This window comes from Salmo salar, chromosome 11 (genome assembly GCF_965601325.2).
Source record: "Salmo salar chromosome 11, fSalSal1, whole genome shotgun sequence".
Taxonomy (NCBI): domain Eukaryota; kingdom Metazoa; phylum Chordata; class Actinopteri; order Salmoniformes; family Salmonidae; genus Salmo; species Salmo salar.
The window spans coordinates 116807437-116834715 of record NC_138301.1 but is presented as its reverse complement, the minus strand read 5'-3'; the positions used below and the strand labels follow the sequence as shown (position 1 = coordinate 116834715).

Genomic DNA, 27279 nt, shown 5'->3' with positions numbered 1-27279 from the left:
CCCTCTCTGTCTAATTCTCCCTGTGTCTAATTCTCCCTCCCTGTCTAATTCTCCCTCCCTGTCTAATTCTCCCTCCCTGTCTAATTCTCCCTCCCTGTCTAATTCTCCCTCCCTGTCTAATTCTCCCTCCCTGTGTCTAATTCTCCCTCCCTGTGTCTAATTCTCCCTCCCTGTGTCTAATTCTCCCTCCCTGTCTAATTCTCCCTCCCTGTCTAATTCTCCCTCCCTGTCTAATTCTCCCTCCCTGTGTCTAATTCTCCCTCCCTGTCTAATTCTCCCTCCCTGTCTAATTCTCCCTCCCTGTCTAATTCTCCCTCCCTGTCTAATTCTCCCTCCCTGTCTAATTCTCCCTCCCTGTCTAATTCTCCCTCCCTGTCTAATTCTCCCTCCCTGTGTCTAATTCTCCCTCCCTGTCTAATTCTCCCTACCTGTCTAATTCTCCCTGTGTCTAATTCTCCCTCCCTGTCTAATTCTCCCTCCCTGTCTAATTCTCCCTCTCTGTCTAATTCTCCCTCCCTGTCTAATTCTCCCTCCCTGTCTAATTCTCCCTTCCTGTCTAATTCTCCCTCCCTGTCTAATTCTCCCTGTGTCTAATTCTCCCTCCCTGTCTAATTCTCCCTTCCTGTCTAATTCTCCATCCCTGTCTAAATCTCCCTCCCTGTCTAATTCTCCCTTCCTGTCTAATTCTCCCTCCCTGTCTAATTCTCCCTGTGTCTAATTCTCCCTCCCGTGTCTAATTCTCCCTCCCTGTCTAATTCTCCCTCCCTGTCTAATTCTCCCTCCCTGTCTAATTCTCCCTCCCTGTCTAATTCTCCCTCCCTGTCTAATTCTCCCTCCCTGTCTAATTCTCCCTCCCTGTCTAATTCTCCCTCCCTGTCTAATTCTCCCTCCCTGTCTAATTCTCCCTCCCTGTCTAATTCTCCCTCCCTGTCTAATTCTCCCTCCCTGTCTAATTCTCCCTCCCTGTCTAATTCTCCCTCCCTGTCTAATTCTCCCTCCCTGTGTCTAATTCTCCCTCCCTGTCTAATTCTCCCTCCCTGTCTAATTCTCCCTCCCTGTCTAATTCTCCCTCCCTGTCTAATTCTCCCTCCCTGTCTAATTCTCCCTCCCTGTCTAATTCTCACTCCCGTGTCTAATTCTCCCTCCCTGTGTCTAATTCTCCCTCTCTGTCTAATTCTCTCTCCCTGTCTAATTCTCCCTCCCTGTGTCTAATTCTCCCTCCCTGTCTAATAATTCTCCCTCCCTGTCTAATTCTCCCTCCCTGTCTAATTCTCCCTCCCTGTCTAATTCTCCCTCCCTGTCTAATTCTCCCTCCCGTGTCTAATTCTCCCTCCCGTGTCTAATTCTCCCTCCCTGTCTAATTCTCCCTCCCTGTCTAATTCTCCCTCCCTGTCTAATTCTCCCTCCCTGTGTCTAATTCTCCCTCCCTGTCTAATTCTCCCTCCCTGTCTAATTCTCCCTCCCTGTCTAATTCTCCCTCCCTGTCTAATTCTCCCTCCCTGTGTCTAATTCTCCCTCCCTGTCTAATTCTCCCTCCCTGTCTAATTCTCCCTCCCTGTCTAATTCTCCCTCCCTGTCTAATTCTCCCTCCCTGTGTCTAATTCTCCCTCCCTGTCTAATTCTCCCTCCCTGTCTAATTCTCCCTCCCTGTCTAATTCTCCCTCCCTGTCTAATTCTCCCTCCCTGTGTCTAATTCTCCCTCCCTGTCTAATTCTCCCTCCCTGTCTAATTCTCCCTCCCTGTCTTATTCTCCCTCCCTGTCTAATTCTCCCTCCCTGTGTCTAATTCTCTCTCCCTGTCTAATTCTCCCTCCCTGTCTAATTCTCCCTCCCTGTCTAATTCTCCCTACCTGTCTAATTCTCCCTGTGTCTAATTCTCCCTTCCTGTCTAATTCTCCCTTCCTGTCTAATTCTCCCTGTGTCTAATTCTCCCTCCCTGTCTAATTCTCCCTCCCTGTCTAATTCTCCCTCCCTGTCTAATTCTCCCTCCCTGTGTCTAATTCTCCCTCCCTGTCTAATTCTCCCTCCCTGTCTAATTCTCCCTCCCTGTCTAATTCTCCCTGCCTGTCTAATTCTCCCTCCCTGTCTAATTCTCCCTCCCTGTCTAATTCTCCCTCCCTGTCTAATTCTCCCTACCTGTCTAATTCTCCCTGTGTCTAATTCTCCCTTCCTGTCTAATTCTCCCTTCCTGTCTAATTCTCCCTCCCTGTCTAATTCTCCCTACCTGTCTAATTCTCCCTCCCTGTCTAATTCTCCCTCCCTGTCTAATTCTCCCTCCCTGTCTAATTCTCCCTCCCTGTCTAATTCTCCCTACCTGTCTAATTCTTCCTGTGTCTAATTCTCCCTTCCTGTCTAATTCTCCCTCCCTGTCTAATTCTCCCTCCCTGTCTAATTCTCCCTCCCTGTCTAATTCTCCCTCCCTGTGTCTAATTCTCCCTCCCTGTCTAATTCTCCCTCCCTGTCTAATTCTCCCTCCCTGTCTAATTCTCCCTCCCTGTCTAATTCTCCCTTCCTGTCTAATTCTCCCTCCCTGTCTAATTCTCCCTTCCTGTCTAATTCTCCCTTCCTGTCTAATTCTCCCTCCCTGTCTAATTCTCCCTACCTGTCTAATTCTCCCTCCCTGTCTAATTCTCCCTCCCTGTCTAATTCTCCCTCCCTGTCTAATTCTCCCTCCCTGTCTAATTCTCCCTACCTGTCTAATTCTTCCTGTGTCTAATTCTCCCTTCCTGTCTAATTCTCCCTCCCTGTCTAATTCTCCCTCCCTGTCTAATTCTCCCTCCCTGTCTAATTCTCCCTCCCTGTGTCTAATTCTCCCTCCCTGTCTAATTCTCCCTCCCTGTCTAATTCTCCCTCCCTGTCTAATTCTCCCTCCCTGTCTAATTCTCCCTTCCTGTCTAATTCTCCCTCCCTGTCTAATTCTCCCTCCCTGTCTAAATCTCCCTCCCTGTGTCTAATTCTCCCTTCCTGTCTAATTCTCCATCCCTGTCTAAATCTCCCTCCCTGTGTCTAAATCTCCCTCCCTGTGTCTAATTCTCCATCCCTGTCTAATTCTCCATCCCTGTCTAATTCTCCCTCCCTGTCTAATTCTCCCTGTGTCTAATTCTCCCTCTCTGTCTAATTCTCCCTCTCTGTTGTGACGGCCCTGAATGTTTCTGAACCGTCTCAGTGCTTCTCCTTCCAATAGGGCGCTTCCCCTTTAATTCCCAATTAAATAGCCAGCATCAGCTGCGCAAAAGTGGAGTTGTGATGGCGACGTGAAGGAGGATGTGTTCAACCCTCAGTTCTGAAGCGTCTCTGCCGTTTGTTGTGTTGCTTTAAAAGTGTGCTTTGTGTAGCCTAATAGCAAATCTACCCAGGATCGGATCCACTCTTTGCGTCCGTGGACTACACCTCTCCGCTGGAGATCTGTCGGCGGATTGGCTTGTCTCACTGACTACAACCTTATGTATACGGTATTTCATTTGTTTTGGTGTGATGTATACCGTGATAATTTATGTAGTTAGTTGTAGTTGAGGATTTACTGAGATGTGATACGTTTTATAGTTGTGTGGTAAAATATTTGTTATTTTGATTGTATGATTGACACTGGGTTTACGCTATACTGGGATGAACGGACAAACATTGCGTGACTAAGGTCACGTGAGTTCCCTGAACTTGTTTACCGGGCTGGACTCTTTTTAGGCCCGAGGTACAGGACATTTCTGGAGAAACTAGAGCTGTTTAAAGCTCATTATCGTATATTATGTGTGTGTGTGATCATTTGTTAGTAATACAACCACGCAAAAGAATACCGTTGTTTTGAAGTTCTTTCCAATGTTTTAAGGGTTTATGAAAAGTGTATTTCCATCCTGTCTTTTACATGAGTCCTTTGTATTGGTGTAGACTTGACGGACCAGATGGGACTCATTCCCTCCCAAACTAAAAGGAGAAACCAATATTTTCTCTGGTAGGCACAACCTACCTGGCACCCCGATAAATGATAACCTCAAGTCAAAACCGTTACACCGTGTCCAATTCTCCCTCCCTGTCTAATTCTAGGCCATGCATCAAGTTTTTACGAAGTCTTCAAGTTCATTTGACATATGTAAGGAATAGCTTGGAAATCTTACTTGAGCTCTCACAATAAAAACACAATAGCAAAAAATAAATAAATATACAATGTACATATATACAACAACCAGCAATGAAATGATAAACCTGATATGTGTACAGTGAAACAGGCTGTCTGTACTAACCACCATTCAGTCACTGAGTATCCACATTGTATACTGTCTGTATTAACCACCAGTCAGTCACTGAGTATCCACATTGTATACTGTCTGTATTAACCACCAGTCAGTCACTGAGTATCCACATTGTATACTGTCTGTATTAACCACCAGTCAGCTCCTCCGTAGCCACACTGTCTGTGGATAGAGTCTGAGTCTGGAGATCTGGGTTTAATACTACAGTATCGTCTACCGGACCATAGTGGTGACAACCGTTCAGGACCAGGCTGACTAGGGTCCTAGGAATTATACATGAAACAAAACCATGTGTGTTGAGTTGAAAGAATGGCTGTAGGCTGGTGCTGATTTGACATAAGGTGTAACCTGGGACTGTTGGATTTGTACAGTTAGAATCTAGAGATGGTTAAACTGTATGAAAATCCTAAATGATAATGTTACATGAAACATTCACAATGTCCATTCACTATCTATTTCACATACCTCTATGCATTTGATAAAACTTTTTAGTGATGCACATTATTTAACTTAACATTCAACACACTACAGGACACATATGTTATAACTGTGCTGCCCTTGTACCCTGTACTGATCAGCATCGTTTAAGTGGCGACATGACAAGACCGTTAAGAAAAGACACAATTCATTCCGATACATTCAACTGCACTTTGACTTAAAGGAGGTCCATTACATACAGTCAGAGCAGCCATAACCTGTGATGAAGGTGGTTATGTATTCAATGGAAACGTTTGTGATGAACGCAGACTCAATCACCACAAAAAGGCTGATTACATGATTTCACAGATCTTGTCATCTTGTTTTAACCTCTCCCTCCTCTCCCTCTCCATCCTCTCCCTCTCCATCCTCTCCTCCCACTCCATATTGGCCCTCTCCCTTGTCTCCCTCTCCATCCTCTCCTCCTCCTCCTCCCTCTGGATCCTCTCCATCATCCTCTCGATCCACTCCATCTCCCGCTGGATCCTCTCCTCCTCCCTCTGGATCCTCTCCTCCTCCCTCTGGATCCTCTCCTCCTCCCTCTGGATCCTCTCCTCCTCCCTCTGGAGCCTCTCCTCCTCCTCTTTCTTAATCCTGGCTGCATCCTCAAACATCTCATTGGTGTAGCAGGTTCCTCCATTCTCCTCCACCATTCTGTCTATCTTCTCCATCAGCTCTGTGACCTGATCTCTGTTTCCTCTAGCTTTATTGTTGAGGACATGGTACCTCCCCCCACACTGCTCTACCAATCTACTGAGGTCTCTGTTCCCACCAATCAGCTTCTCTAGACTGTTACCCTCTAACACATCTCCATGGGTGAAGAGGATGATGGCGCGCTTTGCCAGTCCTGACCCAAACACACTCTCTAGAATTTCAATAGCTCTTTTCACCTGCTCTGTGAACCTGTCATTCACCCTTAAAACTATGAGGAAGGCATGAGGCCCTGGACTAGACTCATAGATGCTCCTACCAATCTCACATGTTAATTCTTCAGCAGTAAGCTCTGTGTCAAACAGTCCTGGAGTGTCAACCACATGGACATCCCTCCCATCTACTGCTGCCTGCTTCATTTCTGTTTTATGTGTTACTGAGGATGAGCTCTGTTCAGAATGGAAATCATTTCCATCTAGGATGGTGTTTCCTGTTGCACTCTTCCCAACACCACCTTTTCCAAGCAGAACAATCCTTCTCTCTGGGAGATTCCTTGAAAGTGTTGAATCTGTGTATAGAGAAATACAACACATTTGTTAAACTGATACAGTAAAATGACTACCATCTCATCCCCTATACAGGCAGTTATTGGTGCTGAATAATTATTTATGTCTGGTGTTTAAATCTTTATGGTGACTGTGCAGTTCAGGTGGGATTTGTAACGGGGATCAGTCGCACACCAAGACAACTTATTAAAGTTACAATTGGGGGGATAATTCATTTACATTACTGTTATCCCAGAATAAGAGACCAGAGGGGTATACTACGTAGTGGGATAGAGGAGTTAGCTAGATAACTTTGGTCAATTCTGAGATCAACTCGGGATAACTGTTAAACTTAACAATCACCCCTTTTTCACTGCTATTGAAAATAACTGTATTAAGTCACACTAAGTTTTACTGTGTGTTATGATTCAAATGCATCCTGTCATCACTAAATGTGTGGTGTATTTCAATATTACTATTTTTAACATAAAATAACATTTGATTTAATAAACATTTAATAAATCTTCCTCAAGTATTGTCTCAGTTATTGTCATGCCAAACAAAATAACTGGTCTTACAATTCTCAGGCAGAACTACCTATAATCACCTCAGCTACAGGAGACATATGAAAAGATTGATAACATTATGAACAATGACATGACCTACTGAGCTCTCATCTAGAATATATAGTTTACTATCATCAGTATTATACGCTCCAAAACACAGTATTAATCATGGAAACATTAACAATTAGCCTACATTACATTTCTGGCTAATCCTTTCTATAAACAGTTAGTTATACTTACTGAGACAGATGGATGTCATTTCCAGCAGTGATTTGACCTGCTCAGGATCACCACTCTTGTTGTTGAACACATGGTATCTTCCACCGTATTTTCTCATCACTTCTGTGAGGTCATCTGACTCCGCAATGAATTCTTCTATAGTCTGGTCTTCCAACTCATCTCCTCTGGTGAACAGGATCCATGTTTGCTTCAAAAGACTTTCTCCTAGAAGATCTTCTACTTTACTGATGACCCTCTTCTCCTCTGCTGTTAATCTGTCTGTCTTCACCACCAGGAGAAACACACGGGGACCAGGTGAGGTTAACTTGAGGACATTCTGGAATTTCTCCTGAATTTGCTCTTCAGGTCGATCGGGGTCACAGAATCCTGGAGTGTCAAACACGACAAGATCTATTCCTTCAATGGTGACATTTTGTTTCTCAATATCAGCAGTCACTGATTTGGAACTCTTCTTTGAGAGAAAATTGTTTCGTCCCAGGATGGTGTTTCCTGTTGCACTCTTCCCTGCTCCTGTTTTACCAAGTAACACCACCTGCAATGGTTTGGATGTCTGTTCTACAGGTTTGGATAGGTGCGCCATCTTGAAGGAATTATCTTGTTATAGCCGAGCAGTGTGACGTGTGAGGCAGGAATCTAAATACAATAGAAATAAATAATTACATTCTTCTCTGAGAAACAAAATGCAGAAAAACAAGTAACAAACCAATGATATGAACAGCCATCACCTGGTTACTACATGCTGGAATTAATCATTTACACACAAAACATTTGATTTGAGGAAAAAATCATAAGGTAGTCTAGCAGAATCAAACAGCTTGGAAGATGCCTAGTTAACAGCATTGATTGTTTTTTGTTTGTCTATAACTGTTTGCAGATGGTAGGCTACAACGGGGTATCGATCTGTTTGCTGATGGTAGGCTACAACCGGGGATATCGATCTGTTTGCAGATGGTAGGCTACAACGGGGTATCGATCTGTTTGCTGATGGTAGGCTACAACGGGGTATCGATCTGTTTGCTGATGGTAGGCTACAACCGGGGATATCGATCTGTTTGCTGATGGTAGGCTACAACCGGGGATATCGATCTGTTTGCTGATGGTAGGCTACAACAGGGGATATCGATCTGTTTGCTGATGGTAGGCTACAACCGGGGATATCGATCTGTTTGCTGATGGTAGGCTACAACCGGGGATATCGATCTGTTTGCTGATGGTAGGCTACAACCGGGGATATCGATCTGTTTGCTGATGGTAGGCTACAACCGGGGATATCGATCTGTTTGCTGATGGTACGCTACAACCGGGGATATCGATCTGTTTGCTGATGGTACGCTACAACCGGGGATATCGATCTGTTTGCTGATGGTAGGCTACAACCGGGGATATCGATCTGTTTGCTGATGGTAGGCTACAACCGGCGATATCGATCTGTTTGCTGATGGTAGGCTACAACCGGGGATATCGATCTGTTTGCAGATGGTAGGCTACAACCGGGGATATCGATCTGTTTGCTGATGGTACGCTACAACCGGGGATATCGATCTGTTTGCTGATGGTAGGCTACAACCGGGGATATCGATCTGTTTGCTGATGGTAGGCTACAACCGGGGATATCGATCTGTTTGCTGATGGTAGGCTACAACCGGGGATATCGATCTGTTTGCTGATGGTAGGCTACAACCGGGGATATCGATCTGTTTGCTGATGGTAGGCTACAACCGGGGATATCGATCTGTTTGCTGATGGTAGGCTACAACCGGGGATATCGATCTGTTTGCAGATGGTAGGCTACAACCGGGGATATCGATCTGTTTGCTGATGGTAGGCTACAACCGGGGATATCGTATGACGGGGCCACAGTGTCTCCCGACCCCTCCTGTCTAGTATTTATGCTGCAGTAGTTTGTGTCGGGGGGGCTAGGGTCAGTCTTTATATATATATATCACTGGGACCATGTCGCAGGACTACCTGGCCTGATGACTCTTTGCTGTCCCCAGACCTGCTGTTTTCAACTCTCTAGAGACAGCAGGAGCGGTAGAGATACTCTCAATGATCGGCTATGAAAAGCCAACTGACATTTACTCCTGAGGTGCTGACTTGTTGCACCCTCAACAACTACTGTGATTATTATTATTTGACCATGCTGGTCATTTTTGAACATCTTGGCCATGATCTGTTATAATCTCCACCCGGCACAGCCAGAAGAGGACTGGCCACCCCTCATAGTCTGGTTCCTCTCTAGGTTTCTTCCTAAGGTTTTGGCCTTTCTAGGGAGTTTTTCCTAGCCACCGTGCTTCTACACCTGCAGTGCTTGCTGTTTGGGGTTTTAGGCTGGGTTTCTGTACAGCACTTTATGATATCAGCTGATGTAAAGAGTTTTATAAATACATTTGATTGAACCACCCCAATCGGCACAGACATCAGTTCAACTTCTAGTTTTGATATATATTTGATGTTAAATATCGTGAATTCAATGTGAAATCAACAGAACTCTGAGCCATGTCGTTGCATGTTTTGGGTTAGAAGCTGATTTAAACACACATCTCTCCTGCTTTGGTTCACCAATAGGACTTTATCATCAAGTTTTATCATAAAACTCATTATTTAATTGAAATTGCTATTGTTAATTATTTATAGAAAAAGAGGTTACATATTCGTATTAAATCAGACAACACAATCGTAGCATAATACGATCATATGAACAATAGGACTGTATTAACAATACATCTCCCATGACGCAGTTATAATTGTCGAAATTCTGACCACTTAGGAAATTAACACATTGTTCTTCATGTTGGCCATTATTTCTTATTAGATATCTTGAACGTTCTTAAATGCTACGGAGTTGAAATTGTTCAGCTTCAACAGTTTCACTTTCAGCCTCCAGTGTTCTTATTTTATCTGACACTTAAGCCACTCCACAAAGTTCACTAGACAAACCCTATATAATCGTATAATAATTTTTATATATATAATTTTTTTCCTGCTGATAAACTCCCAACAAAACTCAGTTATCAACAACATTTTAAGATTATTCATATAGGCCTAGGCAAAATAATTCATAAACTTAGCCTATGTGTTGACGCCAGTAAACAAAGACTGATTCAATATTTTATTAATCAGATGTTCTTGTAAGGATCCGGCGCCGAGTGATGTGTTAAATGTGCAACCAGAGGGGGGAAAAAAACTCTGGACCACCTTTACTCCGCACACAGAGACGCATACAAAGCTCTCCATTGCCCTCCATTTGGTAAATCTGACCATAATTCTATCCTCCTGATGCCTGCTTACAAGCAAAAATTGAAGCAGGAGACACCAGTGACTGGGTCAATAAAAAAGTGGTCAGATGAAGCAGATGCTAAGCTAAAGGAGTGTTTTGCTATCACAGACTGGAACATGTTCCGGGATTCTTCTGATGGCATTGAGGAGTTTACCATATCAGTCACTGGCTTTATCAATAAGTGCATCGAGGACGTTGTCCCCACAGTGACCGTACGACATACCCCAACCAGAAGCCATGGATTACAGGCAACATCTGCACTGAGCTAAAGGGTAGAGCTGCCGCTCTGAAGGAGCGGGACTCTAACCCGGAAGCTTATAAGAAATCCCGCTATGCCCTCTGACGAACCATCAAACAAGCAAAGTGTCAATACAGGACTAAGACCGAATCGTACTACACCGACGCCGACGTTCGTCGGATGTGGCAGGGCTTGCAAACTATTACAGACTACAAAGGAAGCACAGCCGAGAGCTGCCCAGTTACACAAGCCTACCAGACGAGCTAAATTACTTCTATGCTCGCTTTGAGGCAAGTAACACTGAAACATACATGAGTGTGATCACGCTTTCCGCAGCCAATGTGAGTAAGACCTTTAAACAGGTCAACATTCAGACGGATTACCAGGACGTGTACTCAGAGCATGCGCTGACCAACTGGCAAGTGTCTTCACTGACATTTTCAACGTCTCCCTGTCTGAGTCTGTAATACCAACATGTTTCATGAAGACCACCATAGTCCCTGTGCCCAAGAACACTAAGGTAACCTGCCTAAATGACTACCGACCCGTAGCACTCACGTCTTTAGCCATGAAGTGCTTTGTAAGGCTGGTCATGGCTCACATCAACACCATTATCCCAGAAACCCTAGACCCACTCCAATTTGCATACCGCCCCAACAGATCTACAGATGGTGCAATGTCTATTGCACTCCACACTGCCCTTTCCCACCTGGACAAAAGGAACACCTATGTGAGAATGCTATTCATTGACTACAGCTCAGCGTTCAACACCATATTGCCTTCAAAGCTCATCAATAAGCTAAGGATTCTGGGACTAAACACCTCCCTCTGCAACTGGATCCTGGTCTTCCTGAGGTGCCATCCCCAGGTGGTAAGAGTATGTAACAACACATCCACCACGCTGATCCCCAACACAGGGGCCCCTCAGGGGTACGTGCTCAGTCCTCTCCTGTACTCCCTGTTCACTCATAACTGCATGGCCAGGCACAACTCCAACACCATAAATTAAGTTTGCTGATGACACCACAGTGGTAGGCCTGATCACCGACAACAACAAGACAGCCTATAGGGAGGAGGTCAGAGACCTGACCATGTGGTGCCAAGATGACAACCTCTCCCTCAACGTGATCAAGACAAAGGAGATGATTGTGGACTACAGGAAAAGGAGGACCGAGCACGCCCCCATTCTCATCGAGGGGGCTGTAGTGGAGCAGGTTGAGGGCTTCAAATTCCTTGGTGTCCACATCACCAACAAACTATCATGGTCCAAGCACACCAAGACAGTCGTGAAGAGGGCACAACAAAACCTATTCCCCCTCAGGAGACTGAAAAGATTTGTCATTGGTCCCCAGATCCTCAAAGTTCTACAGCTGCACCATCGAGAGCATCCTGACCGGTTGCATCAATGCCTGACGGAAACTGCTCGGCATCCGACCGCAAGACACTACAGAGGGTAGTGCGTACGGCCCAGTACATCACTGAGGCCAAGCTTCCTGCCATCCAGGACCTCTATACCAGGCGGTGTCAGAGGAAGGCCCTAAAAATGGTCAGACTCCAACCACCCAAGTCATAGACTGTTCCTCTCTGCTACCACACGGCAAGCGGTACCGGAGCGCCAAGTCTAGGTCCAAAAGGCTTCTAAACAGCTTCTACCCCCAAGCCATAAGACTCCAGAACAGCTAGTCAAATGGCCACCCAGACAATTTGCATTGCATCCCCTCCCTTATGCTGCTGCTACTCTGTTAATTATCGATGCAAAGTCACTTTAACTCTACCTACATGTACATATTACCCTAACTAACCGGTGCCCCCGCACATTGTACCGTTACTCCATGTATATCTCACTGGTCATCCCCAAAGCCAACACCTCCTTTGGCCGCCTTTCCTTCCAGTTCTCTGCTGCCAAGGACTGGAACGAATTGCAAAAATCGCTGAAGCTGGAGACTTATATTTCCCTCACTAACTTTAAACATCAGCTATCAGAGCAGCTAACCGATCGCTGCAGCTGTACATAGTCCATCTGTAAATAGCCCACCCAATCTACCTACCTCATCCCCATATTGTTTTTATTTACTTTTCTGCTCTTTTAGACACCAGTATCTCTACTTGCACATTATCATCTGCTCATCTATCACTCCAGTGTTCATTTGCTAAACTGTAATTACTTTGCTACTATGGCCAATTTATTGCCTTACCTCCTCACGCCATTTGCACACACTGTATATAGACTTTCTTTTTTCTATTGACTGTACGTTTGTTTATTCCATGTGTAACTCTGTGTTGTTGTTTGTGTCGCCCTGCTTTGCTTTATCTTGGCCAGGTTGCAGTTGTAAATGAGAACTTGTTTTCAACTGGCCTACCTGGTTAAATAAAGGTGAAATAAAAATTATACTCAAATGTATATAGCCTCGCTATTGTTATTTTACTGCTGCTCTTTAATTACTTGCTACTTTTATTCATCTATTGTTTTTACTTAACACATATTTTTCTTAACTGCATTAAGTGCTTGAAAGTTAGCAATGTCTACCGGTGTTATATTCAGCATTTCACTGTAAGGTCTACTACACCTGTTGTATTCAGCATTTCACTGTAAGGTCTACTACACCTGTTGTATTCAGCATTTCACTGTGAGGTCTACTACACCTGTTGTATTCAGCATTTCACTGTGAGGTCTACTACACCTGTTGTATTCAGCATTTCACTGTAAGGTCTACTACACCTGTTGTATTCAGCATTTCACTGTGAGGTCTACTACACCTGTTGTATTCAGCATTTCACTGTGAGGTCTACTACAATTTGATTTGATTTGTTAACAGCATTGATAGTTAGTTTGTCCACAACGGTTTTCAGATGGTAGGCCACAACTACCCGCTGACATCAGTTCAACGTCTAGTTTGGATGTTTTATTTGAGTAACTTCAACTGACGTGAAATCAATTGTGAAATCAACAAAACCCTGAGCCATGTCATTGCATTTAGGTTAAAAGTTGATTTAAAATGACATCTTTCCTGCTTTGGTTCACCAATAAGCCTATGTGTCAGCGAGTTTTATCATACAACTATTAGCCTACGTGTAAAATGATTCCATTGAAATGTATTATTGGTAGGGAAATATTTAGGGTAAAGTTACATATTCGTATTAAATCGGACATAACACAATCATGTAGACAATGTCCTCCATAACGCAGTTAGCGTGGAACCCCGTTTATGAAATATATTACCTTCAACAGTGTTATCCTGTGATCAGGCCATCAATGTTTTGTGGTTATTGTTGTCGTAAAAATGTTAGCAATTAGCATGTTTGACATTTCAGTGGAAATGCGATTATCAGCTTTTTAAGAAGCGGTTTAGCACAAATAAATACGTCCCGTATTATCGGCATACGGACCCCAGTTACTGACCACCTTATTATTTTCTACAATTACAAAATATCCGTTTAACTTTGTTCAAAAAAGAGACACCAACCTCGTCTAGGAAGTGTTTCTTCTTCTTCTAGGATTATAATGGCGGTCCGCAAACCAACGTTAAAGGTTCATGCCGCCACCTACTGTGCTGGAGTGTGTGGTCAATCACGGTTTACAAAATGCCTAAATCCTCCTACCTCAGTACTTCTGACAAGAAAATACATTGCCCCACTAACTTCTCATAGACCCTCCCCATCCCCAAAATACCTTCCAAACAATGACCCTTCGGCACAGTGGTCGAAGGCACTGCATCGCAGTGCTAGAGGTATCACCACAGAACCGGGTTCGATCTTTGTCCACCAACCTTTCTTTGGAGGGCATATAAATGCTGGCCCTTGTGTGGCAGAAGACATGGGACTCTGAGCACATCTATCAAAATGGCTCTGATCATGCATCTGGCCTCACCTCCACCCAGTGGAACATTAATATCAATTATATCTGGTTCTTCGCCAACATATTTTTCAGTGTTGCAACCAAATAATGTCCCATTTGTTTGACAGATGAATATTTTGTTTAGTGAAAGTAGATAAGTTAAATACTGTTTGGAGTTTGTGTTGCAGAGATGCACTTGGAAAGTAAAGGAAGAAATACACAAGATGGGTTGAATAAATATATATTATATTTTAGACATGTCATTATTTTTACAAATAAATAATTGCATATGAAAACAAACAATTATATCTCAACCACCATCCCTATATTGTCACAGAAATCACAATTAAAATCCAGCTCCACCGTCACAGCACACACCTGCAGTGGAACCAGTGTTGGCAGAAGTCACAGCACACACCTGCAGTGGAACCAGTGTTGGCAGAAGTCACAGCACACACCTGCAGTGGAACCAGTGTTGGCAGAAGTCACAGCACACACCTGCAGTGGAACCAGTGTTGGCAGAAGTCACAGCACACACCTGCAGTGGAACCAGTGTTGGCAGAAGTCACAGCACACACCTGCAGTGGAACCAGTGTTGGCAGAAGTCACAGCACACACCTGCAGTGGAACCAGTGTTGGCAGAAGTCACAGCACACACCTGCAGTGGAACCAGTGTTGGCAGAAGTCACAGCACACACCTGCAGTGGAACCAGTGTTGGCAGAAGTCACAGCACACACCTGCAGTGGAACCAGTGTTGGCAGAAGTCACAGCACACACCTGCAGTGGAACCAGTACTGGCAGAAGTCACAGCACACACCTGGCACCTCAGACTCACACTTTTGCGGGTAGTTTTCAGGCAGGTGGAGCTTTTCTTTTCCTTTTCTGTACTGCAGTTTGGGAAACGTAATGTTAGAGCATATTTCATGAAAACCCTTTTCAACTGGAGGAAGCTGCAGGCGTTTTGGAGGAGGTGGACATGCCTTGAGGGCTGGTGCTGTGGACTGGGCTCCTTTTTTTACATTGCAGTTTTATAAAATGCATAACAAACAGTATTTTATTTCATACTTTAACACGTGTTAAAGTATGAAACAGTACTTTATTTCATACTCCACACCTGTGGAGGTGGCTATATTCAATTGCAGGGGGCAGGGACACCAAATCAAATCAAGTGTTATTGGTCACATACACATATTTAGCAGATGTTATTGGTCCATATACATATTTAACAGATGTTATTGGTCCATATACATATTTAACAGATGTTATTGGTCCATATACATATTTAACAGATGTTATGGTCACATACACATATTTAGCAGATGTTATTGGTCCATATACATATTTAACAGATGTTATGGTCCCCCGGGGTCCATATACATATTTAACAGATGTTATTGGTCACATACACATATTTAAGCAGATGTTATTGGTCCATATACATATTTAACAGATGTTATTGGTCCATATACATATTTAACAGATGTTATTGGTCCATATACATATTTAACAGATGTTATTGGTCACATACACATATTTAACAGATGTTATTGGTCCATATACATATTTAACAGATGTTATTGGTCCATATACATATTTAACAGATGTTATTGGTCACATACACATATTTAACAGATGTTATTGGTCCATATACATATTTAACAGATGTTATTGGTCCATATACATATTTAACAGATGTTATTGGTCACATACACATATTTAACAGATGTTATTGGTCACATACACATATTTAGCAGATGTTATTGGTCCATATACATATTTAACAGATGTTATTGGTCACATACACATATTTAGCAGATGTTATTGGTCCATATACATATTTAACAGATGTTATTGGTCACATACACATATTTAACAGATGTTATTGGTCCATACACATATTTAACAGATGTTATTGGTCACATACACATATTTAACAGATGTTATTGGTCACATACACATATTTAACAGATGTTATTGGTCCATACACATATTTAACAGATGTTATTGGTCCATATACATATTTAACAGATGTTATTGGTCACATACACATATTTAACAGATGTTATTGGTCCATATACATATTTAACAGATGTTATTGGTCCATATACATATTTAACAGATGTTATTGGTCACATACACATATTTAGCAGATGTTATTGGTCACATACACATATTTAGCAGATGTTATTGGTCCATATACATATTTAACAGATGTTATTGGTCCATATACATATTTAACAGATGTTATTGGTCACATACACATATTTAGCAGATGTTATTGGTCACATACACATATTTAGCAGATGTTATTGGTCCATATACATATTTAGCAGATGTTATTGGTCCATATACATATTTAACAGATGTTATTGGTCACATACACATATTTAACAGATGTTATTGCGGGTGTAGCGATAGCTGTGGGGTGGTGTGCAGTTGGTCCAGAGAAGGTCGCTTCGGTGGTGACAGACGAAACCGCCAACCACAGCTTGGAGGATGTTTCTTTTGGCATCACCATACACATCCACATTTACATCACACACATTGAGAACAGTCAGTCCAGCATTCTACATAAACACATTGAACACCAAATACCTGCGTACTTCATCAGCCTCTGTCTGGTGAAGGGGAACCCATGGCTGGTGCAGTAGATACAGTACTGCACCAGATCATTTTCATCCTCTGGTGCAAGCAATGTGGGTGGTCCACTGCTACAACCATGGGTCACCCGGCTGCTCAGCCTGTCCACCAGGGTCTGCAGAGGTACACCATGCACCTTGGTAGATGAGAAAATAATACTGTTATTAGCAGATAAAATTCACATATACGTGGTAATCTCCTAAAAACAAATGATGACTTACCTTGGCAGCCTGGTGGATAGCCATCCCTGCCCCACAGTCCTCCATGGCATAGAAAAATGTCCACCTCACTCCACTGCTTCCTCTTGACTTTCCCCATGCTGTGGTGGTAAATACGTGGCTAAATAACTTGGCACAGTATACACATTTTAGAAAGATAACTCCACAATTCAAAGCTAAGGCATTGAAAGTTGATGAAATGTTTCACAATAACTGAAAGTGTACACACGTTGTTTGTTTGATGTTATCTGTAATGAAAATCTGTGTCCCAATTAGTTTAATATTGATGCAGACATTGTAACAGTTGACTAAATACAGCCTCTATGTAGCTGTTGTATGATGAAACAGAGCCAACAGTTATAGGTGTCAAAAAGTTCATGGTTCAAAATTCAAAAGATCTTTTTGCTGATGGCGTTGAACGCCCCCATAAAAACGACTCCAATTTTGACACGGTAAAGCTTGACAACATTCACCTGTTTTCGTGATATGTATTAGCTAACACTTACAATGTATTTCTTTGTTGATACAACTGCATAGTAACCAACATTAACAACAGACGCAAATCCGTTAGCTATATTTAAAAGGTTAAAAGATGGATATTAAATGATGTGTGGTCTGTTGTGCAGTCCAATTTTAAAATATACAGCATGTCCCACAAAATGTGTGTGTATATATATATATATATATATATATAACTTTTTTTTTTTAAACTCTCATAACCTAACTTACATAACTTAAATTGTAATGAACATCGGTAGTCAGCTAGTGTGTATTCAGTCGCAAAATGTATCGTTATTTTCCAGTCAATTTAAACGTTGAACTCGAGGTGATTTAGTCCTCCAACCACTAGTGGCCAATGTAGATGGAAAAGTAGCTCTCATTTCATAACGTCAGACCACTTAGGAGGCTAACACATTGTTTTTCCTTTTTGGCCATTATTCTCCGGAAAACAGCAGCAAAAAAAAAACAGTAGTAGTATTCTACTGAAGACAGTACTAATAAGTCATCTAATAGATTGTCATAAATCATTCGAATAAATAACTGACCTATTTTCGTATTAGATATCTTGAATGTTAGCGAATGCTACGGAGTTGAAATTGTTCAGCTTCAACTGTTTCACTTTCAGTCTCCAGTGTTCTTATTTTATCTGACACTTCAACCACTCCACAAAGTTCACTAGACAAACCCTATTCACCCCATACAGAACAAATCAGTCGATATAATAGAGAACTATCATCAGAAATCACGCGATATGAATCAGACAGTGGGGCGCCGCCTGACCCACTAGTTGCTCAGATGGTTCAAATCAACGTTTCATATCGTCATTTCCGAGTAGGCAAAAATAATCAACCACTGGCTGTTATCAAATGTTATTTGTCACATACACATGGTTAGCAGATGTTAATGCGAGTGTAGCGAAATGCTTGTGCTTCTAGTTCTGACAGTGCAGTAATATCCAACGAGTAATCTAATAATTCCTCAACAACTACCTAATACACACACAAGTGTAAGGGATGAATGAGAATATGTACATATAAGTATATGGATGGCCGTGTGGCATAGGCAAGATGCAGTGGATGGTATAGAGTACAGTATATACATATGAGATGAGTAATGTAGGCTATGTAAACATTATATAAAATGACATTGTTTAAAGTGGCTAGTGATACATTTATTACATACATTTTTCCATTATTAAAAGTGGCTGGAGTTGAGTCAGTATTTTGGCAGCAGCCACTCAATGTTAGTGATGGCTGTTTAACAGTCTGATGGCCTTGAGATAGAAGCTGTTTTTCATTCTCTCGGTCCCAGCTTTGATGCACCTGTACTGACCTCGCCTTCTGGATGATAGCGGGGTGAATAGGCAGTGGCTCTGGTGGTTGTTGTCCTTGATGATCTTTTTAGTCTTCCTGTGACATCGGGTGGTGTAGGTGTCCTGGAGGGCAGGTAGTTTGCCCCCGGTGATGCGTTGTGCAGACCTCACTACCCTCTGGAGAGCCTTACGGTTATGGGCGGAGCAGCTGCCGTACCAGGCGGTGATACAGCCCGACAGGATGCTCTCGATTGTGCATCTGTAAAAGTTTGTGTGTTTTTGGTGACAAGCCAAATTTCTTCAGCCTCCTGAGGTTGCAGAGGCGCTGTTGGGCCTTCTTCACCATGCTGTCTGTGTGGGTGGAGCATTTCAGTTTGTCCGTTATGTGTACACCGAGGAACTTAAAACTTTCCACCTTCTCCACCACTATCCCGTCAATGTGGATAGGGGGCTGCTCCCTCTGCTGTTTCCTGAAGTCCACGATCATCTCCTTTGTTTTGTTGACATTGAGTGAGAGGTTATTTTCCTGACACCACACTACGAGGGCCCTCACCTTCTCCCTGTAGGCCGTCTCGTTGTTGTTGGTAATCAAGCCTACCACTGTAGTGTCGTCTGCAAACTTGATGATTGAGTTGGAGGTGTGATTGGCCACGCAGTCGTGGGTGAACAGGGAGTACAGGAGAGCGTTGAGAACGCACCCTTGTGGGCCCCGTGTTGAGGATCAGCGGGGTGGATATGTTGTTTCCTACCTTCACCACCTGGGGGCAGCCCGTCAGGAAGTCCAGGACCCAGTTGCACAGGGCGGGGTCGAGACCCAGGGTCTCGAGCTTAATGACGAGTTTGGAGGGTACTATGGTGTTAAATGCTGAGCTGTAGTCGATGAACAGCATTCTTACATAGGTATTCCTCTTGTCCAGATGGGATAGGGCAGAGTGATTGCGTCGTTACAACCCGCATACGTTGGTGGCGGTAATGACCATTTTTATTGTGTGTTTAAATAAAACTAGAAGAAGATCTTCTGACGTCCTTTCCCTTCGTCAAAGGTACGTAAATCACATTCTTTTTTAAACTGTGATTTACAAAGCTAATGTTATGGTGTTTTTACCCCGGGATAGCCCGCTAACATGACCCACAGTAGGGAAGAACATTTCTGTAGTGCAATACGATCTGAATATATAATACATTTTAAAGAATTTACAATTTTGCATTGGAAGTCTTTTTGGCTTAAATTCCCGGGAACCATGGCATGGTGTAATTTCCTGTTTTTGGTTTTAGGATGCATCAAATTTCTTTGGTTGTGTCTCCTGTTCCTGTTTCTTAAATCTCTATACTTTTCCCGAAGTGAGCACTAATACACTTTCTCACATGGATTTAAACTCTCTCTAAGCAATACTTACACAATTCATATAACCAGAAGAAAGAGATCCACGCTGGATTACAGAGACCTGACTATAGGCGCGATAGCATGTACACCCCTGCCATCAACTTGGATCGGTGAGAAAGTTGCTCTGTTCAGTTCTGTTAAAGGTAATTTAACCAGGATAGTCCACTCTGTAACAGCTGTCACTGCTCTCTAGAGAGTACTGGGAGAACAGAGCCGATTCCCTCTGCAGCAGAAGTTGTGCCCAGCTGCAGTGATGCACCTCCTCCACCAGCATCAAAAAAAGGAAGGCAGCCGATGTTGAGACCTGGAAGGGGTTGAGGGAGCTACTCCACCTGCCTGCAGTGGAGCTGAAATATCTTCCTTCCAACGCCATCATGTAGAGCTTTGGAGGAGGCTGAGCTGTGGCGCTGTGGGGATTGTGGCTCAGATAAATATTTCTGTGCCACCTGTGCTATGAGAACACACAGCACTCCCAACATTATCAACCAGCTGGAGTTATGGAAAGTCATGTATTTTATGTTATGTCAACAAACCTGTAAACTTCTGGCTTAAAAAAAATTGCTTCCCAGTCAAAAATGTTGATAATGTACATGTATATACAGTTCAGTTTGCATAAAAGTTAAAGTTCCCTACAGCGGTAAGGTAAATGTGACTAAATCTGTCGTGCCAAGCACAGAGTTGACTTGGAGTTTTCTAACAACTTCTGCAATGAAATATCCCCCTGATAGTGTCGTTTCAAATAATTTGCAGCTACTGTAGTCTGTTCTACAACAACGTTGTGTCTGTCTGAGGGCAGTTCATCCCATGGATCTACGATGGGAGTAGAGGAGACAAGATAACCATGACTGGCACAGCTAGTACAAGTCATTTTTCCAACAATTGTTTACAGACAGAATATTTCACTGTATCACAATTCCAGTGGGTCAGAAGTTGACTGTGCCTTTAAACAGCATGGGAAATTCCAGAAAATGATGTCATGGCTTTAAAAGCTTCTGATATGCTAATTGACATCATTTGAATCAATTGGAGGTGTACCTGTGGATTTATTTCAAGGCCTACCTTCAAACTCAGTGCCTCTTTGCTTGACATCATGGGAAAATCAAAAGAAATCAGCCAAGACCTCAGAAAAAAATTGTAGACCTCCACAAGTCTGGTTCATCCTTGGGAGCAATTTCCAAACACCTGAAGGTACCACGTTCATCTGTACAAACAATAATACACAAGTATAAACACCATGGGACCACGCAGCAATCATACCGCTCAGGAAGGAGACAAGTTCTGTCTCCTAGAGATGAACGTACTTTGGTGCGAAAAGTACAAATCAATCCCAGAACAACAGCAAAGGACCTTGGGAAAATGCTGGAGGAAACAGGTACAAAAGTATCTATATCCATAGTAAAACGAGCCCTATATCGACATAACCTGAAAAGCCGCTCAGCAAGGAAGAAGCCACTGCTCCAAAACCGCCCTAAAAAAGCCAGACTACGGTTTGCAACTGCACATGGGGACAAAGATTGTACTTTTTGGAGAAATGTCCTCTGGTCTGATGAAAGAAAAATATAACTGTTTGGCCATAATGACCATCATTATGTTTGGAGGAAAAAGGGGGAGGCTTGCAAGCTGAAGAACACTATCCCAACCGTGAAGCACGGAGGTGGCAGCATCATGTTGTGGGGGTGCTTTGCTGCAGGAGTGTCACGTTCTGACCAGTAAAGGGGTTATTTGTTATTGTAGTTTGGTCAGGACGTGGCAGGGGGGTATTTGTTTTATATGGTTCGGGGTGTGTGTTTATGTAGAGGGGTGTTTGATTTATGTTTCTGGGGTTTTGGTCTATGGTCTGTTTGTATATTTCTATTTTTGTTCTAGGGTTGTATTTCTATGTTTAGTTAATTGGGGTTGGGCCTTCAATTGGAGGCAGCTGTTTCTCGTTGCCTCTGATTGAAGGTCCTATAATTAGGAATATGTTTGTTAGGGGAATGGTGGGAGGTTGTTCTTTGTACTGCTGTGTGAGCCTACAAGACTGTTTGTCGTCCGTTCATCGTTTTCTTGTTTTGTTTTGAGTTAAATAAAATGAGCATTCACATACCCGCTGCGCCTTGGTCTACTCCCTTTGACGGTCGTGACAAGGAGGGACTGGTGCACTTCACAAAATAGGTGGAATCACGAGGCAGGAAAATTATGTGGATATATTGAAGCAACATCTCAAGACATCAGTCAGGAAGTTAAAGCTTGGTCGCAAATGGGTCTTCCAAATGGACAATGACCCCAATCATACTTCCAAAGTTGTTGCAAAATGGCTTAAGAACAACAAAGTCATCAAAGCCCTGACCTCAATCCTATAGAAAATTTGTGGGCCGAACTGAAAAAGTGTGTGCGAGCAAGTAGGCCTACAAACCTGACTCAGTTACACCAGCTCTGTCAGGAGGAATGGGACAAAATTCACCCAACTTATTGTGGGAAGCTCGTGGAAGGCTACCCAAAATGTTTGACCCAAGTTAAATAATTTAAAGGCAATGCTACCAAATACTAATTAAGTGTATGTAAACTTCTGACCCACTGGGAATGTGATGAAAGAAATAAAAGCTGAAATAAATCACTTATTATTCTGACATTTCACATTCTTAAATTAAAGTGGTGATCCTAACTGACCTAAGACAGTGAATTTTTACTAGGATTAAATGTCAGTAATTGTGAAAAACTCAGTTTAAATGTATTTGACTAAGGTGTATGTAAACTTCCGACCTCAACTGTACTATGACGGCCTAGGAACAGTGGGTTATTAACTTCCTTGTTCAGGGGCAGAACGCCAGATTTTTACTTTGTCAGCTCGGGGATTCAATCCACCAACCTTTCGGTTACTGACCCAACGCTCTAACCACTAGGCTACCTGCCGCCCCGACAGTATACTCTTATGTAAAAAGGAACACCATGGTTGCAAGAAAATGTAAAAAGGTAGTTTATAGATGTGTAGAATGTTTGTTTTCGTTCCACACCGGTAAGTTAACCAACCTTGTGTAAATTAGAGACAAGGATTTTCTTCTGAAGAACTGGTCAGGGCATAGCCCTTTCCATTCAGCTTCAGGCAACTTTGATGTAAGGTTTGTAGTGACTACTTCTATCCATTACTATCAAGGCACAAGGCGAAACCCAAATGCAGACACAGGAGGCAGATGGTTGGAGTCTTACAATGTTTATTAATCCAAAGGGGTAGGCAAGAGAATGGTCGTGGACAGGCAAAAGGTCAAAACCAGATCAGAGTCCAGGAGGTACAGAGTGGCAGACAGGCTCGTGGTCAAGGCAGGCAGAATGGTCAGGCAGGCGGGCACAAAGTCCAGAAACAGGCAAGGGTCAAAACCAGGAGGACTAGAAAAAGGAGAATGTAAAAAGCAGGAGAACGGTAATAACGCTGGTTGACTTTGAAACATACAGGACAAACTGGCTCAGAGAGACAGGAAACACTGGGGAAAATAAGCGACACCTGGAAGGGGTGGAGACAATCACAAGGACAGGTGAAACAGATCAGGGTGTGACAGTCATGCCCAACCAGTGCAGTTCAGTGTTGCTTATCCAATGTTCATTAGATCTATCAGTGTAATTACACCCAACACAATGTTGAATAACATGTTTATTAAAACACAATTCAATAATAGACAATTGCAGCTGCAAGGATGTCTGTGTATGTCTGGAAGAAAATAAATACAGAGACCTCACAATTACAAAGTGATAAATTGTAAGGTAAGAAAGTATGTTCTTCATAATCAAAGACAAAATACAGGTTGATTGACTTGTTGGCTATATTCACAGTACACTTGGAAAAAATAACATCAAACTGATGTTTTTAATCTAGTGTCTGCACTGAAACACATCCATTACGTAGTGTGCTAAATGAGTTTACACACATCTACCCAATTTCTAATTCTGAACTGACTCTTTCTACAATTACAATTTTTGATCATGCAGTACATATTTGCTGTGCATAGTTAGGTGCAGTGCACTGTTGTTTATCTGGAATTGAGTATTGAAATAAGCCAAGCATAATTCATAACATACAAAACATACATACTGTAGCTACATAACATACAAATATACTGAGTTAACAAAACATTAAGAACACCTTCCTAATATTGAGTTGCCCTCAGAAAAGCCTCAATTCGTCAGGACATGGACTCTACAAGGTGTTAACATTTTGCTTGTAAGCAGCAATCAGGAGGATAGAATTATGGTCAGATTTACCAAATGGAGGGCGAGGGAGAGCTTTGTATGCGTCTCTGTGTGTGGAGTACAGGTGGTCCAGAGTTATTTTCCCTCTGGTTGTACATTTAACATGCTGATAGAAATTTGGTAAAACTGATTTAAGTTTCCCTGCATTAAAGTCCCCGGCCACTAGGACGCCGCATCTGGATGAGCGTTTTCCTGTTTGCTTATGGCGGTATACAGCTAATTTAGTGTCATCATCGGTCTGTGGTGGTATGTAAATCAGCTACAAAAAATACAGATGAAAACTCTCTAGGTAGATAGTGTGGTCTACAGCTTATCTTGAGATACTCTACCTCAGGCGAGCAAAACCTCGAGACTTCCTTAGATATCGTGCACCAGCTGTTGTTTACAAATTAACATAGACCGCCACCCCGTGTATTACCAGAGGCTACTGTTCTATCCTGCTGATACAGTGTAATACCAGCTGTATGTTATTCATGTCTTACCAGAGGCTACTGTTGTCACAGTTGTCTTCGTCTTCTGAAGAAAGAGAGAAGTCCTCATCTGACAAGGTAGACCAATACGCAGAGGAGGTTGTGTTCATCTTTGAATTTAATGAATTGCTAACGTGAACACTATACAAAAACAATAAACAACGACAGTGCAACAGTTTTGCAGGCTATCCAAAAACGCAGTGCAAAAACAATCTCCCACAAAAGACAAACTCACCCTAATATATGGGACTCTCAATCAAAGGCAAATAGACAACACCTGCCTTCAATTGAGAGTCCCAACCCCAATTAACCAAACATAGACATACAACCAACTAGATCAACATAGAAATACATAAACAAGGAACAGTGCCCAAAAACCCCCGGAATATATAAATCAAATCCCCTACAACAAACACACCACCCCGAACCACATACAACAAATACCCTCTGCCACGTCCTGACCAAACTACAATAACAATTAACCCTTATACTGGCCAGGACGTGACAACTGTTCTATCCTGCTGATACAGTGTAATACCAGCTGTATGTTATACATGTCTTACCAGAGGCTACTGTTCTATCCTGCTGATACAGTGTAATACCAGCTGTATGTTATACATGTCTTACCAGAGGCTACTGTTCTATCCTGCTGATACAGTGTAATACCAGCTGTATGTTATACATGTCTTACCAGAGGCTACTGTTCTATCCTGCTGATACAGTGTATAACCAGCTGTATGTTATACATGTCTTACCAGAGGCTACTGTTCTATCCTGCTGATACAGTGTAATACCAGCTGTATGTTATACATGTCTTACCAGAGGCTACTGTTCTATACTGCTGATACAGTGTAATACCAGCTGTATGTTATACATGTCTTACCAGAGGCTACTGTTCTATACTGCTGATACAGTGTATAACCAGCTGTATGTTATACATGTCTTACCAGAGGCTACTGTTCTATACTGCTGATACAGTGTATAACCAGCTGTATGTTATACATGTCTTACCAGAGGCTACTGTTCTATACTGCTGATACAGTGTATAACCAGCTGTATGTTATTCATGTCTTACCAGAGGCTACTGTTCTATCCTGCCGATACAGTGTAATACCAGCTGTATGTTATTCATGTCATCGTTCAGCCACGACTCAGTGAAACATAAGATATTACAGTTTTTAATGTACCGTTGGTAGGATATACAGTTCGTCCAAATCATTATCCAGCGCTTGTATGTTGGCCGATAGTACCGATGGTAACGGCAGATTAGCCACTCGTCAGCGGATCCTCACAAGGCACCCCGATCTCCTTCCGCGATAGCTTTTCTATCTCTTTCTCCTGGGAAAATAGTATTTTTTCCAAAAGTTTACTAAGGGTTGCTAACAGGCTGATTGGTCAGCTATTTGAGCCAGTTAAGGGGGCTTTACTATTCTTAAGTAGGGGAATAACTTTTGCTTCCCTCCAGGCCTGAGGGCACATGATGTTATATAACTAAACTGAGGTGCTCAAAAACATATTTAAATGTTCATAACAATAGCTAGTAAATATGTGTACTACTTGAATCAATAAACTCAGTCAATTTACAGGGTTTTGTATAGCTTGATGAAGCCATTTGTCATCGTTTGAATTTCCCTGTACCTTTCCTACATTCCGGACTCCCTCCCTCTGCTGTTCAGTCAAAGCCACGCCCATTTGGAGGGAGGAAGTAGAACTACATTTTAAAAAGAATCACAGAAAAAATATTGAGATGAACGAGATTACATGAAACAGTCACCCTTCAATAAATCCTAAACCAGACCATAGTTATGGACTATTATCAAGGACTATGAAACAGACACTTATATTTTCTTCAATAAACTAGAAGAGCTATAGTTACTGTACATATTCAATGCTGCCAAACCTTGTTCAAGACTGCAGCTTTGAAGGTAACCTTGATATAAAGACTAGCTAACAACAGTAAAGTAAATGATTGACAGAGTTATGGCTCAAAGGGAACATACTTTATTAGTTTGTTCTGTACACAGTCTACGTTAATGGGAGTCTATATGATACAGTATGACCCAATGTACACATGGTATAATACAATGGTATATAAGCATTTCATCTGTATAACATCTACATCAGGTCATTTAAATCAATCATTATGTTACCAAATTAAACAAGTTTATTTTTAAATAAAGGTTTATCAGTTATTTTTAGACATAAATAAACTTCAGACTGAAATACATGACACCAGTTCTGCAGGTTCAGTTTGTATGAATAATGGGGAATTATATACAGCTCCATCAACACAAAGACAAACAACATTAACTAATCATTTATAGGTTTTACAGTGTCAACACCTGCTACATGGCTGCTGGTGTATAATGTGGTCCACATGGGAGAGAGAGACAGGAAGAGGAAGAGGAGGGGTGGAGAGAGACAGAGGGAGGAAATGTTTTGTACAACGATTACTGT

The 27279-nt window shown here is 42.4% G+C and overlaps 1 protein-coding gene and 2 long non-coding RNA genes across 4 annotated transcripts; all 3 read right to left on the bottom strand.

Annotated features, from left to right (window-relative positions):
• Positions 1–3792: 3792 nt before the first annotated feature.
• LOC106593568 (GTPase IMAP family member 8) lies at positions 3793–13779 on the bottom strand. 2 transcript variants are annotated; one of them, XM_045690195.2, is made up of 3 exons: positions 13705–13779; positions 6723–7355; positions 3793–5939 (listed from the first exon to the last, which is right to left on the bottom strand). In XM_045690195.2, exons 2-3 carry the CDS (start codon positions 7300–7302, stop codon positions 5014–5016), a joined length of 1506 nt encoding a protein of 501 aa, XP_045546151.2. In that variant the 5' UTR covers positions 7303–7355; positions 13705–13779; the 3' UTR covers positions 3793–5013. The 2 variants fall into 2 exon arrangements, with proteins under 2 accessions (XP_045546151.2, XP_045546150.2); XM_045690194.2 differs by having other exon boundaries at positions 13461–13723.
• Positions 13780–15499: 1720 nt separating this feature from the next.
• On the bottom strand, positions 15500–18229 carry LOC145858944 (uncharacterized). Its single transcript, XR_014379329.1, has 3 exons — positions 17981–18229; positions 16938–17035; positions 15500–16852 (listed from the first exon to the last, which is right to left on the bottom strand). It is a non-coding gene; the product is annotated as an uncharacterized LOC145858944 (long non-coding RNA).
• Positions 18230–23305: 5076 nt separating this feature from the next.
• Positions 23306–26821, bottom strand: LOC145858943 (uncharacterized). The gene is made up of 2 exons (XR_014379328.1): positions 24835–26821; positions 23306–23494 (listed from the first exon to the last, which is right to left on the bottom strand). It is a non-coding gene; the product is annotated as an uncharacterized LOC145858943 (long non-coding RNA).
• Positions 26822–27279: the final 458 nt, after the last annotated feature.

Excerpts from the sequence above, each read along its gene's own strand:
- LOC106593568 (XM_045690195.2), bottom strand. The coding sequence starts at position 7,302 with ATGGCGCACCTATCCAAACCTGTAGAACAGACATCCAAACCATTGCAG. Across the intron at positions 5,940-6,722 it reads AATGACATCCATCTGTCTCA|ATTCAACACTTTCAAGGAAT; the intron begins GTAAGTATAACT and ends CTCTATACACAG.